The sequence below is a fragment of the Xenopus tropicalis genome, chromosome 6, assembly GCF_000004195.4.
Source record: "Xenopus tropicalis strain Nigerian chromosome 6, UCB_Xtro_10.0, whole genome shotgun sequence".
Lineage (NCBI taxonomy): Eukaryota > Metazoa > Chordata > Amphibia > Anura > Pipidae > Xenopus > Xenopus tropicalis.
The window spans coordinates 3,099,107-3,116,030 of NC_030682.2; the positions used below are offsets into that span (position 1 = coordinate 3,099,107).

The following is a 16,924-nucleotide window of genomic DNA, read 5'->3' on the forward strand; positions in this document are numbered from 1 at the left end:
TATTGCATTACATTTATTGAGGAATATATTTTACATACAAATAACCCCATAGTGTGTGGGTTGGTACCTACAGATATGATTGGCAGCTCCAATGGCCAATAGGCAATGTTGGAATGGGAGAATATGGAGGAGAAATCAGTGACGTATCTCTTCCCCTGTATGAATGTTCTGGGGGAGGCGATGAAACCTTCTATTGGGGAAACCCCATTCTGTGCAAGTGAATGGTTTCTCCCTTGTGGGGATGATGGTGTTGCTGGTTGGACTTTGCAGTATAAAGTTTTCCAAATTCCCTACACATGAAAGTTGCTCTCACACATGAATTCTCTGGTGTCTGGTAAGAGTTCCCTTTAAAGCAAAACTTTTCCCACAATCTGCACAAGCAAAGGGTTTCTCCCCTGTGTGAACCGTGTAATGGCTGCTAAGCTGGCTCTTTACAGTGAAATGTTTCCCACATTCTGTGCAAGAAAATGGTTTCTCCCCTGTGTGAATTCTTTGGTGATTCTGAAAGTAGCTCTTGTTGGAGAAGCTTTTCCCACAATCTGCACAAGCAAAGGGTTTCTCCCCTGTGTGAACCGTGTAATGGTCACTAAGCTGGCTCTTTATGGTGAAACGTTTCCCACATTCTGTGCAAGAAAATGGTTTCTCCCCAGTGTGAATTCTTTGGTGATTCTGAAAGTAGCTCTTGTTGAAGAAGCTTTTTCCACATTCCATGCACAAAAATTTAACCCCTGTATGAATCCTCTGGTGGCTGAGAAGGTTACTACTTTGATGGAATTGTTTATCACATTCTGTACATGCATAGGGTTTCTCCCCTGTGTGAAGTCTCTGGTGATGTGTTAGGATTTGCTTTAGTCTAAAACTTTTCCCACATTCCGTGCACATGAATGGTTTTTCCCTTGTGTGAATTAATAGGTGGGCTGTAAGGCTTTGCTTTTGCCTGAAACTTTTCCCACATTCCGTGCACATGAATGGTTTCTCCCCCGTGTGAATTAATTGGTGTTCTGTAAGGTATTGCTTTCGCCTGAAACTTTTCCCACATTCCATGCACATGAATGGTTTCTCCCCTGTGTGGACTCTGAAATGAATAATAAGTTTGTTTTTTTCTGAGAATCTTTTCCCACATTCTGGGCATTCATGTTGTGCCACTGAGGGAAGTTCCATCTGGGAGTTGGGAATGCTCATTGCACTAAAGCTTTTTCTCAGTCTGATAAAGAGTTTTCTCTCCAATGTGTGGATTTTCTGGAAGTTGCACGGTCTAATGGCCTCTTGTCTTTATCCAAAGAATCCGAGAATCGTCAGCTTCTGGGGCTTTTTAAGTAAGTAAGTAAAGGGGTAAGAAAAAAGACCATTTTAATCAATAATTACGTTTTACATCAAATTCCAGGAAACCCAACCCCACTAGTAAGTGCAATGCAGCCAGTGACCAGTCAAGTCAGATGAGTGCCCTAGGCAACTTGCCCGACCAACAGGTGGTGGGGTGACATGCACAGGACTCATTGGCCAGGACTAGGTAAACAGAAGAGGCAGATGCCTAGTGCCACCCTGCAACAAGCACCTTAGGCAGATGCCCACCCCTAATTCTGTCCCTGAATGCAGAATTAAACAAAGGGAGCCCGCGCCCCAATAAATCCCCCCAACATGAATAAATGAGCCATAAGCACAGTATGACATAAGGGCACAAAAGCAATAAGTGAGCAGTATGAGAGGCAAACAAATAGGCAAATCAGTAGCCACAAGCTGAGCCCAGTGGCACAGAATTCAGGGATCAGTGCCAAGGAAACACTGATATAGTTACCTGTCCTTGGGCAGAGTCTCCTCATTAGCCTGCAGAGCCCCTGTACCCTGTACCCACACGTCTCTTCCCCAAACTAACTCAGCTCTCATTCCCGCAGCTTTTTAGCCCATTTTGGATCCCACCCCCTATGGGCGGGGCCTTTGTTTGGGGGAAAAGGTTCCTCCCACAATATGGAAAGGAAGGCTGATGGGTTCCTGTACTCTAACGCCCTTCATTAGCATAGTCACATGTTTATCAAAGGCAGGTAATTAGCATGGGATAACGAGAGGGTGGAGCCTTAATTTGCCCCCTGGGGGGAAACTATGTAACACAATAAAGGTGCAGCCTCACTCCCTCAGGCACCTGTTTAACATGAATGTCCCACTGTCTGTGTGTGAGTTGGGCCTTTTCTCATTATTATTATAGTGAGGGAACCAAACTGCCCCTCCCATTAACCCCTGGGGGCAATGCACCAGACCTGGTTCAGCCCAATAATTGAGAGTTTACACCATCGGCGCCACAACTGGTAAAACCAATTCAGAGGATTCATATTTTCCAGTCACATCTTGTGTTACAGTTTTGGTAGAATAAAAGTAGAATAACCTTCAACTTGAGCTTTTTAACCAACTAAAACTTTAATCAGGGATTAATAAATGTGCCGGGGTTGGAATTGGGGGTAACCCCAGGGTCCCCAGAATCACAGTTATTATGATATAATATACAGTTGAGTCATTTCCCTATGGGACCAAACTGTAAATTATATCCTTATAAACGGTGCTTAGTGATGTCATTTCTGTCACATGACTCACTGAAACTTGTATAATATAATAAATATACTAACTCCTGGTGTAAAATATGAGCATATCAGAAGTCACCTCAGAGTTCAATTTTTTTGTATAAAAGCACTCACCCTACAGCCCCATCCCTTTATATGGCCATGGGACTCCTTGGTGACTTATAATATCCTTATATTTTACAACAGGGGGTACTTTATTTACTATATAATGCCCATTTCTCTGTAGGATTTTTCAGCCAATCAGACCACACTCCCCACACTTGCCTGGGTCTATAGCTGGTACCATTCCCTGGATCCCTAGTAAGGTCTCCGTAGCAGTGACCCATAGCAACTGGAGCTGCCCACACAAATACGGCTGTTACTGCTCCACCTGTTTATTCAGCCGTTACTGTATCAGGGGGGAGGCTCCGTCACATGATGAAGGACAAAACGTTGACATGGTAATGGGTGAATAAATGAGTTGAGCAGCAACATCAATATTAATATGTACTTACTGTTCCCTTAGTAACTCCCTGTCAGCGCTCAGTGGGATGTACCAACCAACCCAAATGGGAGGGGAACAGCTTCTAAAGGAAACCTGGATCTCAGAACCTCATTCCAGAAGAACCCAAGAAGAATGAATGTAGAATTACACTAAGGGGCCCATTTACTTACTCACGAACGGGCCGAATGCGCCCAATTGTGTTTTTTTCGTAATGATCGGTATTTGGCGATTTTTTCGGAAAATTGTCGCGGAAAATTGTCTCGTTACCAATACGATTTGCGCGAAAAAACGCGAGTTTTTCGTAGCCGTTACGATGCGCTCGTATTTTGTCGCGACTTTTCCGTAGCCTTCGTGCCAAGTACGAAAGATTCGGATTCATTCAAGCTTCAGTATGGTGACTTTCCTTGGGCCGGGTTGGAGCTGCAGAGTGCCATTGAGCCCTATGGGAGGCTTTCCTTGGGCTGGGTTGGAGCTGCAGAGTGCCATTGAGCCCTATGGGAGACTTTCCTTGGGCCGGGTTGGAGCTGCAGAGTGCCATTGAGCCCTATGGGAGACTTTCCTTGGGCCGGGTTGGAGCTGCAGAGTGCCATTGAGCCCTATGGGAGACTTTCCTTGGGCCGGGTTGGAGCTGCAGAGTGCCATTAAGCCCTATGGGAGACTTTCCTTGGGCCGGGTTGGAGCTGCAGAGTGCCATTGAGCCCTATAGGAGACTTTCCTTGGGCCGGGTTGGAGCTGCAGAGTGCCATTGAGCCCTATGGGAGACTTTCCTTGGGCCGGGTTGGAGCTGCAGAGTGCCATTGAGCCCTATGGGAGACTTTCCTTGGGCCGGGTTGGAGCTGCAGAGTGCCATTGAGCCCTATGGGAGACTTTCCTTGGGCCGGGTTGGAGCTGCAGAGTGCCATTGAGCCCTATGGGAGACTTTCCTTGGGCCGGGTTGGAGCTGCAGAGTGCCATTGAGCCCTATGGGAGACTCCTTGGGCCGGGTTGGAGCTGCAGAGTGCCATTGAGCCCAATGGGAGACTTTCCTTGGGCCGGGTTGGAGCTGCAGAGTGCCATTGAGCCCTATGGGAGACTTTCCTTTGGCCGGGTTGGAGCTGCAGAGTGCCATTGAGCCCTATAGGAGACTTTCCTTGGGCTGGGTTGGAGCTGCAGAGTGCCATTGAGCCCTATGGGAGACTTTCCTTGGGCCGGGTTGGAGCGGCAGAGTGCCATTGAGCCCTATGGGAGACTTTCCTTGGGCCGGGTTGGAGCTGCAGAGTGCCATTGAGCCCTATGGGAGGCTTTCCTTGGGCCAGGTTGGAGCTGCAGAGTGCCATTGAGCCCTATGGGAGACTTTCCTTGGGCCAGGTTGGAGCTGCAGAGTGCCATTGAGCCCTATGGGAGACTTCCCTTGGGCCGGGTTGGAGCTGCAGAGTGCCATTGAGCCCTATGGGAGGCTTTCCTTGGGCCAGGTTGGAGCTGCAGAGTGCCATTGAGCCCTATGGGAGACTTTCCTTGGGCCGGGTTGGAGCTGCAGAGTGCCATTGAGCCCTATGGGAGACTTTCCTTGGGCCGGGTTGGAGCTGCAGAGTGCCATTGAGCCCTATGGGAGGCTTTCCTTGGGCTGGGTTGGAGCTGCAGAGTGCCATTGAGCCCTATGGGAGACTTTCCTTGGGCCGGGTTGGAGCTGCAGAGTGCCATTGAGCCCTATGGGAGACTTTCCTTGGGCCGGGTTGGAGCTGCAGAGTGCCATTGAGCCCTATGGGAGACTTTCCTTGGGCCGGGTTGGAGCTGCAGAGTGCCATTAAGCCCTATGGGAGACTTTCCTTGGGCCGGGTTGGAGCTGCAGAGTGCCATTGAGCCCTATAGGAGACTTTCCTTGGGCCGGGTTGGAGCTGCAGAGTGCCATTGAGCCCTATGGGAGACTTTCCTTGGGCCGGGTTGGAGCTGCAGAGTGCCATTGAGCCCTATGGGAGACTTTCCTTGGGCCGGGTTGGAGCTGCAGAGTGCCATTGAGCCCTATGGGAGACTTTCCTTGGGCCGGGTTGGAGCTGCAGAGTGCCATTGAGCCCTATGGGAGACTTTCCTTGGGCCGGGTTGGAGCTGCAGAGTGCCATTGAGCCCTATGGGAGACTCCTTGGGCCGGGTTGGAGCTGCAGAGTGCCATTGAGCCCAATGGGAGACTTTCCTTGGGCCGGGTTGGAGCTGCAGAGTGCCATTGAGCCCTATGGGAGACTTTCCTTTGGCCGGGTTGGAGCTGCAGAGTGCCATTGAGCCCTATAGGAGACTTTCCTTGGGCTGGGTTGGAGCTGCAGAGTGCCATTGAGCCCTATGGGAGACTTTCCTTGGGCCGGGTTGGAGCGGCAGAGTGCCATTGAGCCCTATGGGAGACTTTCCTTGGGCCGGGTTGGAGCTGCAGAGTGCCATTGAGCCCTATGGGAGGCTTTCCTTGGGCCAGGTTGGAGCTGCAGAGTGCCATTGAGCCCTATGGGAGACTTTCCTTGGGCCAGGTTGGAGCTGCAGAGTGCCATTGAGCCCTATGGGAGACTTCCCTTGGGCCGGGTTGGAGCTGCAGAGTGCCATTGAGCCCTATGGGAGACTTTCCTTGGGCCAGGTTGGAGCTGCAGAGTGCCATTGAGCCCTATGGGAGACTTCCCTTGGGCCGGGTTGGAGCTGCAGAGTGCCATTGAGCCCTATGGGAGGCTTTCCTTGGGCCGGGTTGGAGCTTCAGAGTGCCATTGAGCCCTATGGGAGGCTTTCCTTGGGCCAGGTTGGAGCTGCAGAGTGCCATTGAGCCCTATGGGAGGCTTTCCTTGGGCCGGGTTGGAGCTTCAGAGTGCCATTGAGCCCTATGGGAGGCTTTCCTTGGGCCAGGTTGGAGCTGCAGAGTGCCATTGAGCCCTATGGGAGACTTTCCTTGGGCCGGGTTGGAGCTGCAGAGTGCCATTGAGCCCTATGGGAGACTTTCCTTGGGCCGGGTTGGAGCTGCAGAGTGCCATTGAGCCCTATGGGAGACTTTCCTTGGGCCGGGTTGGAGCTGCAGAGTGCCATTGAGCCCTATGGGAGACTTTCCTTGGGCCGGGTTGGAGCTGCAGAGTGCCATTGAGCCCTATGGGAGACTTTCCTTGGGCCGGGTTGGAGCTGCAGGGTGCCATTGAGCCCTATGGGAGACTTTCCTTGGGCTGGGTTGGAGCTGCAGAGTGCCATTGAGCCCTATGGGAGACTTCCCTTGGGCCGGGTTGGAGCTGCAGAGTGCCATTGAGCCCTATGGGAGGCTTTCCTTGGGCCAGGTTGGAGCTGCAGAGTGCCATTGAGCCCTATGGGAGGCTTTCCTTGGGCCGGGTTGGAGCTGCAGAGTGCCATTGAGCCCTATGGGAGGCTTTCCTTGGGCCAGGTTGGAGCTGCAGGGTGCCATTGAGCCCTATGGGAGGCTTCCAAAATCATGCTGAAAGTCTGAAAGTTTCGCCCGCCGCTTACGAGCGCTCAATACGAAAAAGTCGCGTCAAGATACAAGCGCATCATAATGGCTACGAAAAACTTGCGTTTTTTTGTGCAAATCGTATTGGTAACAAAAAAGTTGCGACAAATTCCGAAAAAGTCGTAAAATGTTTGTTTTCCAATCGGATTTTTCCAATTCGGATTCGAATTCGTGTCTTAGTAAATGTGCCCCATAGCCTACCATTTGTCCCCATCCCACGGGGACTAAGGGGTGGCGTTTGTCCAAAGTATATTTTGTCTATATAAATATATTCTATATACAAAAAGCAATCCCCAGTAGAAAGAATTAAAGTGTGGATATAAACACTGGTAAAAAAAAAAACCAAAATATATATTTCTAGTGAAGAATGAGAACAAAATCAATTTTATACAGAAAAGGATATTATTATATTACAAACTCCATTCTGTAAATTTTGTCTCACAAATGTTTAACATCCATACAAAAAACAATTATGTGTAAAGTTACTTACAGAATGAATAATTTAATACAAAACTTCAACAAAATATATAATGGTGTAACTAGAATAGCATATTCCAGCTAGATTTTCATGACAAAATAGATGCGTGTGACAGAAAGCAAGATTCTATAGCACAGAATTCATTCTATCAACAAAAGGTAATAATAAAAAAACAACAAAACACAAATACAAGAGTATTGTAGAAATGATACCTATATTGGCTAACAATAAAAATACATCACAAGCTTTCGGAGCTCTAAGGCCCCTTCATCAGGCAAAATACAAATGAGAACTGAAATGGCACAACATTTATACTGATAGATCAGAGAGAAGTGTTCTCGAGCAATAAATTTGGAAGTTACAGATAGATAGAGATAACTTGTGAAGATAGTGAAAGTAATTAAGGTTTATTAGGGGGGGTTGTAAATAGTCCAGGGGTCTGGATTCAGTCAGATCAGATAGTGTGACATGAAACCTGACCCCAAATTTAGGCCCTGTCTTACTGTGTTAAATAACTCCATACATTTGTATTCATAGATCTTCCTTTCTCGTTCAGATCCAAAGTTCCCTTTTAGAATTAACACCTTCATGTCCTGAAGCCTGTGGCCCTGACTGCAGAAGTGTTGTCCCACTGGTGTATCACATGCTTTGGTCTTGATCTTATGTCTGTGATGGTTCATCCTTGTGCGCAGTTTTTGCCCTGTTTCCCCCAATGTACATTCCTCCTGTAGGGCACTTAGTACATATGATCAAGTACACCACATTGGAGGAAGCACATGAATAGCCCCGAATGGTGTAGACTTTTTGTGTATTCGGTATTGCAATTTGATCTTTGCACAGGATGTATTTGCACGTCTCACATCTTTTGCTGTTGCAGGGAAATGTCGCTGCTTTAGTTGTTTGGGGCAGAGACTTCTAACAATCATTTTCCTCAGACTGGGGGGTGTCTATAGGACAGAAGGGGCAGTTCAGGGAATATCTCCTTTAGTCTGGTATCTGTATGGAGCATGGGCTGCAGGTCCCTGGCTATTTTTCTTATAATGTTCAGCTGTGGGTGTACTTGATCATATGTACTAAGTGCCCTACAGGAGGAATGTACATTGGGGAAACGGGGCAAAAACTGCGCACAAGGATGAACCATCACAGACATAAGATCAAGACCAAAGCGTGTGATACACCAGTGGGACAGCCCTCCTGCAATCAGGGCCACAGGCTTCAGGACATGAAGGTGTTAATTCTAAAAAACAAAAACTGTAGTACCGTGTTAGCCAGTGTCAAAAATGTTGTGCCATTTCAGTTCTCATTTGTATTTTGCCTGATGAAGGGGCCTTAGAGCTCTGAAAGCTTGCAATGTATTTTTATTGTTAGCCAATATAGGTATCATTTCTACAATACTCTTGTATTTGTATTTTGTTGTTTTTTTTTTTTTTTTTTATTATTATTTTTGACACTGGCTAACACGGTACTACAGTTTTTGTTTTGTGATTAACATGGAAGATACCACAATGTACCGCATACAGATGAGACTTAAAACCCTCCTGAAGAAACTGGCTCAACTGGACAGTGACATTTTCTTTTTAACAAAGATCTTCACAGTCATCTCTATCTATCTGTAACTTCCTAATTTATTGCTTGTAAACACTTCTCTCTGATCTATCAGTATAAATGTTGTGCCATTTCAGTTCTCATTTGTATTTTGCCTGATGAAGGGGCCTTAGAGCTCTGAAAGCTTGCAATGTATTTTTATTGTTAGCCAATATAGGTATCATTTCTACAATACTCTTGTATTTGTGTTTTGTTGTTTTTTTTTTTAATTATTATTTTTAATTCTAAAAGGGAACTTTGGATCTGAACGAGAAAGGAAGATCTATGAATACAAATGTATGGAGTTATTCAGCACAGTAAGACAGGGCCTTAATTTGGGGTCAGGTTCCATGTCACACTATCTGATCTGACTGAATCCAGACCCCGGGACTATTTACAACCCCCCCTAATAAACCTTAATTACTTTCACTATCTTCACAAGTTATCTCTATTTATCTGTAACTCCCTAATTTATTGCTCGAGAACACTTCTCTCTGATCTATCAGTATAAATGTTGTGCCATTTCAGTTCTCATTTGTATTTTGCCTGATGAAGGGGCCTTAGAGCTCCGAAAGCTTGTGATGTATTTTTATTGTTAGCCAATATAGGTATCATTTCTACAATACTCTTGTATTTGTGTTTTGTTGTTTTTTTATTATTATTTTTGACACTGGCTAACACGGTACTACAGTTTTTGTTTTGTTATCAACAAAAGGAATACTCAGTTCCACAAAACTGATAAAATATCCATTCTGTGAAACAACACTGTCAGTCAAATTACTGAGCCAATAAGAAACAGGGATATTCATTATCCAATAATATGCAGGTTTTAACTGGAGTCAATTTACTGGTCTTCCCACTGTTTTAATTTGTCTATAAACACACACACACACAAGGATTTGTTTAACAATATGAAAAGCTGCCAGCTCTGCCCCACAAGGCTACATTATCCCTAGTGCTGAGGATACTGTCTGGCCTGCTATAGAGGGCGCCCTCTAATGGCTGCTGTGTTGTAGGTTTTTAACCCAAAGTTTTTCCAAATGGATGGGGAATATAGTGCTGTACTGATGCTGCACCATAACACTGATGTAATGATGTTTCTAGGGATTTTGTTCCTGAGAATGAGCTTTAAAGAAAACAAAACAATAAACATTAATATGATAACTTAAGGCCATTCCTATTATCTCCCAGCCTAACCCTCATTATTATATGCCTCATATCCCCCCATTAACATACAAGTCAATAAAACACAATATCTTAATCCTATCATATCAACCATATTAGCACATTAATCATATTAGCAACATAACTACTGGGTGAGGGGCCCCTGGGTAAAGTACAATACAGCAGATATTTATAGCAGCAATGTAACTCAGTATATCTGAGATAAGCACCCCGTGAGTACAGTATAACCCAGGGGTGGCCAGACTTTGTCCATCGGTGATCTACTATTGACTCCTCCCCCAACACGCAGCGTATATACGCATTCACGCATCCGCGCTGCACTTCCGCATCTATAGTTCAACTACTACATTATGTAGCCACAGGGGAAAAACCCAGTGGTGCCCCCAAACCCCAATAGTGGCTGCAAGGAGGAAGAAGGGGGTACATAGTGTGCATTACACACAGGGTGGGGGTGAAGGCTGGCAGCGGGAGAAGTTGGAAGTGAGGGGAGGGGCTCCTGGGGGGGCAGCCCTGCTGGACCCTGGACACCCCAGTCCAACACCCCGTAGACACATAATACATCATATAAATAAATGCTGATCCCCCTGATATACCAATATGTAACTGATCCCTTTTGTTTGCACATAGTACTCATGTATGTTGAAGTTGAACTACAGCTAACTAGGATACTGCTCATAAGGCCTACACATCATACTATACAAGCAGCCTGTACTAGTTGAACTATAAATGCGGAAGTGCAGCGCGGATGCGTGAATGTGTATGTATGCTGCGTGTTGGGGGAGGAGTCAATAGTAGATCACCGATGGACAAAGTCTGGCCACCCCTGGGTTATACTGTACTCACGGGGTGCGTATCTCAGATATACTGAGTTACATTGCTGCTATAAATATCTGCTGTATTGTACTTTACCCAGGGGCCCCTCACCCAGTAGTTATGCTGTGTTAATTAATGTGTTAATGAAAAAAAGAAACCATCTTGGGGGCAGGGGCGAGGTGGCCGACCGGGTTGCCTTGGGTGCCCGGTTGGCTTGGCCCGCCCCGTCTAATGACACAAGATTTATTGTTGGCATCTCAAACACTCTGCTTTCAGTGGGATTAGAAGCTACCTGTATTTCTGGGATAAAGCTTCTTATTTTGACAGTGTGAATATTTGGTGCCAAATAATTCTGCAGATTTTCTGTTTGGTGTTATATAATAAAAAAAACAAAAAACAAGAAAAAAAAGAAACAAAGAAAAAGCAGCATCACCCGAAGATTCGCAGGAATACAGATGAAACTATAAAGCCAAAAGAAGTTCAACTAAACAGATAAAGGGAAATAGAATATATTTTGGGGCTAAATTGGGCAGGTTCTTTAGTTGTTATGGCAATTTTGGGGAGAGAACTAACTTTTTTTTAATTTCAGGCCAAAACGCAAACTTCTATGGAGAACTGCGCCCACAATTCTGCATGTAGGAAAGCAAGAATGGCGCTGCTGAATAGCTACAGGGGGGCACTTTCAGAAAACATATAGTTTGTGGGGGTATTTCACAGGTAAGGGGGTGTTTAGACTGAAAAACTGCAAGGTGTGCACTTAGAGCGCAGCCCCAAACTGTCCAGCTGAAATTGCCCTTATATATTGCCCCTGTTTTGGGCTGTTTGGGGGCCGTGGCTTTAGGCGCACCCATGCATGTGGGGTATCGTTTTACTCGGCATAACTTGTTCTTTCATATCCTGCCTTCTTTTCAAAATTTTCGTTGGTTTTTAATTCTCAAGTTTACTTTGGACTTTGTGACTGTGATAGTGTTTCAGAAAAAAAAATAAAGAAAAAATTTGGTATCTGTTTGTACAGTATCTGTATGACAGGAGCTACATTTATAGCAAAAACTACACCACAACTAAAAATCTAGAGGTGGGCAGTCTTCTAAAAATGTGTGAGTTATGGGGGTATTCCATTTCTGTCACAAGATATGCCATGTTAAAATAGAGACGGCCTTTTCACTTTCGTTTCAATGTAAAATTGCACAAAATGCTGTTTTATTATTGGGGTGTCTTCTGGACAAGAAAAGTGGGTTACCCATACATATTTGGTATTGTTGGATTCAGCAGAATCAGGGCTTTTACAGACAGTAAACTTTTTGTAAGTTAATGTAATCATTCTTGGAAAAGAAATACGTTTTTCTTTATTTCACATTTCTTTTACATATTTCACTTAAAAAATGTGTTAAATCTCCAGAAAAAGTACAAAATTTTGTTACAATGTTCAAGCCCAATTCGTTATGGAAAAAACGATATCTAACATGCTTTATTTCATGTAGGTTTTCTTGTCAACAAACTGAAGCAAATGTACTGAGTGCAAGAAAAAAAATGGCTTGGCAGTGAAAGGGTTAAGTTATCATATTTTGTTTTCTTTAAAGCTCATTCTCAGGAACAAAATCCCTAGAAACATCATTACATCAGTGTTATGGTGCAGCATCAGTACAGCACTATATTCCCCATCCATTTGGAAAACCATCTGGTTAAAAAACAGAACAGCCATTAGAGGGCGCCCTCTATAGCAGGCCAGACAGTATCCTCAGCACTAGGGATAATGTAGCCTTGTGGGGCAGAGCTGGCAGCTTTTCATATTGTCAAACAAATCCTTGTGTGTGTGTGTGTGTGTGTGTGTACAAACACTTTATAGACAAATTAAAACAGTAGGAAGACCAGTAAATTGACTCCAGTTAAAACCTGCATATTATTGGATAATGAATATGCCTGTTTCTTATTGGCTCAGTAATTTCACAGAATGGATATTTTATCAGTTTGGTGGAACGGAGTATTTATTTTGTTTGGTAGAATGAATTCTGTGCTATAAAATCTTGCTTTCTGTCACACACATCTATTTTGTCATGAAAATCTAGCTGGAATATGCTATTCAGTTATACCATCATATATTTTGTTAAAGTTTTGTATTACATTATTCATTCTGTAAATAACTTTACACATAATTGTTTTTTGTATGGATGTTAAACATTTGTGAGACAGAATGCTTGTTAAAATTTACAGAATGGAGTTTGTAATATATTATCCTTTTGTGCATAAAATTGATTTTGTTCTCATTCTTCACTAGAGAATCTTTTGTATATTTTTTACCAGTGTTTATATCCACACTTTAATTCTGTCTACTGGGGATTGCTTTTTGTATATAGGATGTATTTATATAGAGAAAATGTACTTTGGACAAATGGCCCCCCATAGTCCCCGTGGGACGGGGACGAATGGTAGGCTTAGTGTAGTTATACATACATTCAGTCTTCTTGGGTTCTTCTGGAATGAGGTTCTGAGATCCAGGTTTCCTTTAGAAGCTGTTTCCCCCCCATTTGGGTTGGTTGGTACATCCCACTGAGCGCTGACAGGGAGTTACTAAGGGAACAGTAAGTACATATTAATATTGATGTTGCTGCTCAACTCATTTATTCACCCATTACCATGTCAATGTTTTGTCCTTTTGTCCTTCATCATGAGACGGAGCCTCCCCCCGACACTGATACAGTAACGGCTGAATAAACAGGTGGAGCAGTAACAGCCGTATCTGTGTGAGCAGCTCCAGTTGCTATGGGTCACTGCTATGGGGAAGTTACTAGGGATCCAGGGAATGGTACCAGCTATAGACCCAGGCAAGTGTGGGGAGTGTGGTCTGATTGGCTGAAAAGTCCTACAGAGAAAAGGGAATTATATAATGAATAAAATACCCCCTTTTGTACAATATAAGGATATTATAAGTCACAGAGGAGTCCCATGGCCATATAAAGGGATGGGGCTGAAGAGCGAGGGCTTTTATACAAAATATTGAACTCCGAGGTGACTTTTAATATTCTCATATTTTACACCAGGGGGAACTTTATTTTATTACAATATACAACGTTCAGTGGGTCATGTGACAGAAATGACATCACTAAGCTCAGATTATAACTGATGACATCACTAAGCACCGTTTATAAGGATATAATTTACAGTTTGGTCCCATAGGGAAATGACCCAACCGTATATTATATCATAATTACTGTGATACTGGGGACCCTGGGGTCACCCCCAATTCCAATCCCGGCACATTTATTAATCCCTGATTAAAGTTTTAGTTGGTTAAAAAGCTCAAGTTGAAGGTTATTCTACTTTTATTCTACCGAAACTGTAACACAAGATGTGACTGGAAAATATGAATCCTCTGAATTGGTTTTACCAGTTGTGGCGCCGATGGTGTAAACTCTCAATTATTGGACTGAACCATGTCTGGTGCATTGCCCCCAGGGGTTAATGGGAGGGGCAGTTTGGTTCCCTCACTATAATAATAATGAGAAAAGGCCCAACTCACACACAGACAGTGGGACATTCATGTTAAACAGGTGCCTGAGGGAGTGAGGCTGCACCTTTATTGTGTTACATAGTTTCCCCCCAGGGGGCAAATTAAGGCTCCACCCTCTCGTTATCCCATGCTAATGACCTGCCTTTGATAAACATGTGACTATGCTAATGAAGGGCGTTAGAGTACAGGAACCCATCAGCCTTCCTTTCCATATTGTGGGAGGAACCTTTTCCCCCAAACAAAGGCCCCGCCCATAGGGGGTGGGATCCAAAATGGGCTAAAAAGCTGCGGGAATGAGAGCTGAGTTAGTTTGGGGAAGAGACGTGTGGGTACAGGGTACAGGGGCTCTGCAGGCTAATGAGGAGACTCTGCCCAAGGACAGGTAACTATATCAGTGTTTCCTTGGCACTGATCCCTGAATTCTGTGCCACTGGGCTCAGCTTGTGGCTACTGATTTGCCTATTTGTTTGCCTCTCATACTGCTCACTTATTGCTTTTGTGCCCTTATGTCATACTGTGCTTATGGCTCATTTATTCATGTTGGGGGGATTTATTGGGGCGCGGGCTCCCTTTGTTTAATGCTGTATTGCACTTACTGGGGGGCTTGGGGCCCCTGGGATCTGCTCTCCGTTTGTCATTGTGGGTTTGTCTTTGTGATATTTATGTGGTTTCTGTAACCAGTGTTTTGCAATTTTCCCTGATTATTTTATTGTATATTATTATTTATAATATTCACCCCAAACTCCCCCTAACTGGCCTTCAGGCTGGGCCCCCTTAGCCCATAACAAGGTTACAGATATATAGAAACATTGGGGTAACAGTCACCCCGCTATAGTTCCAGGGGTACCCAGGGCACAAATAAGCACTCACCCCAAATCCCCCCTAACTGGCCTTCAGGCTGGGCCCCCTTAGCCCATAACAAGGTTACAGATATATAGAAACATTGGGGTAACAGTCACCCCGCTATAGTTCCAGGGGTACCCAGGGCACAAATAAGCACTCACCCCAAATCCCCCCTAACTGGCCTTCAGGCTGGGCCCCCTTAGCCCATAACAAGGTTACAGATATATAGAAACATTGGGGTAACAGTCACCCCGCTATAGTTCCAGGGGTACCCAGGGCACAAATAAACACTCACCCCAAATCCCCCCTAACTGGCCTTCAGGCTGGGCCCCCTTAGCCCATAACAAGGTTACAGATATATAGAAACATTGGGGTAACAGTCACCCCGCTATAGTTCCAGGGGTACCCAGGGCACAAATAAACACTCACCCCAAATCCGCCCTAACTGGCCTTCAGGCTGGGCCCCCTTAGCCCATAACAAGGTTACAGATGTATAGAAAGATTAGGGTAACAAAAACTTGAGTGGCTTAAATGCAAAATAAAAAAAACTTAATTATTGACTAAATTTCTCTTTTTTCTTACCCTTTTACTTAAAAACAGAAAAGGCACAGAAGCCCCAGAAGCTGACAATTCTCTGATTCTTTGGATAAAGACAAGAGGCCATTAGACCGTGCAACTTCTCCAACACCAGGAAATCCACACATTGGAGAGAAAAATCTGTATCCGAATGAGAAAAAGCTTTAGTGCAATGAGCATTCCCAACTCCCAGATGGAACTTCCCTCAGTGGCACAACATGAATGCCCAGAATGTGGGAAAAGATTCTCGTACAAAAACGAACTTATTATTCATTACAGAGTCCACACTGGGGAGAAACCATTCATGTGCACGGAATGTGGGAAAAGTTTCAGGCAAAAGCACTACCTTACAGAACACCAATCAATTCACACAGGTGAGAAACCATTCATGTGCACGGAATGTGGGAAAAGTTTTCGAGTAAAGCATATCCTAACAGATCACCAGAGACTTCATACAGGGGAGAAACCCTATGAATGTACAGAATGTGATAAACAATTCCATAAAAGGTGTAGCTTTCTCAGCCACCAGAAGATTCATACAGGGGTAAAACCGTTTGTGTGCATGGAATGTGGGAAAAGCTTCTCCAACAAGAGCACCTTTCAGAATCACCAGAGAATTCACACAGGGGAGAAACCATTTTCTTGCACAGAATGTGGGAAACGTTTCACCACAAAGAGCCAGCTTACCGGCCATTACACGGTTCACACAGGGGAGAAACCATTTTCTTGCACAGAATGTGGGAAACGTTTCACCACAAAGAGCAAGCTTAGCAGCCATTACAAGGTTCACACAGGGGAGAAACCCTTTGCTTGTGCAGATTGTGGGAAAAGTTTTGTTTCAAAGAGAAACCTTACCAAACACCAGAGAACTCATGTGCGAGAGTAACTTTCATGTGTAGGGAATTTGGAAAACCTTATACTGCAAAGTCCAACCAGCAGCACCATCATCCCCACCGGGGAGAAACCATTCACTTGCACAGAATGGGGTTTCCCCAATAGAAGGTTTCATCTCCTCCCCCAGGACATTCATACAGGGGAAGAGATACAGTCACTGATTTCTCCTCCATATTCTCCCATTCCAACATTGCCTATTGGCCATTGGAGCTGCCAATCATATCTGTAGGTACCAACCCACACACTATGGGGTTATTTGTATGTAAAATATATTCCTCAATAAATGTAATGCAATATTTCACTTGTTTATTCCTCGTTTTATGTTTATTTTAGTGCTTCTTAGAGTTCGGTGCATTTTCTATGTGCTTAAGGGCAATTACACCTTTTCCATGGGAAATTTCCTAAATGAAAAATGTTTTTGATGCCGTGGGAATATCTAGGGCTGAGTGCCAACTTAAAGGGGAAATATTATGTGGAAAACAATATTGTGCCAATGACTTGTACTCATCTAAATAGTGAAGGAATGGGCTTT

The 16,924-nt window shown here is 44.5% G+C and overlaps 2 protein-coding genes across 3 annotated transcripts; one reads left to right on the forward strand and one right to left on the reverse strand.

Moving 5' to 3' along the window:
* Positions 1-1,847, reverse strand: znf33a (zinc finger protein 33A). The gene is given in 2 exon segments (NM_001017282.2): positions 1-1,308; positions 1,796-1,847. A coding segment is annotated over 1 exon segment (873 nt). The 5' UTR covers positions 1,183-1,308; positions 1,796-1,847; the 3' UTR covers positions 1-309.
* A 12,167-nt stretch (positions 1,848-14,014) lies between these two features.
* On the forward strand, positions 14,015-16,693 carry LOC105947722 (gastrula zinc finger protein XlCGF49.1-like). 2 transcript variants are annotated; one of them, XM_031904310.1, is made up of 2 exons: positions 14,015-14,461; positions 15,523-16,693. In XM_031904310.1, the coding sequence occupies exon 2, from the start codon at positions 15,650-15,652 to the stop codon at positions 16,382-16,384; it is 735 nt and encodes a 244-aa protein (XP_031760170.1). In that variant the 5' UTR covers positions 14,015-14,461; positions 15,523-15,649; the 3' UTR covers positions 16,385-16,693. The 2 variants fall into 2 exon arrangements, with proteins under 2 accessions (XP_031760170.1, XP_017945194.1); XM_018089705.2 differs by having other exon boundaries at positions 15,537-16,693.
* Positions 16,694-16,924: the final 231 nt, after the last annotated feature.

Coding starts and splice junctions, on each gene's coding strand:
- LOC105947722 (XM_031904310.1), top strand. CDS start 15,650: ATGAGAAAAAGCTTTAGTGCAATGAGCATTCCCAACTCCCAGATGGAA.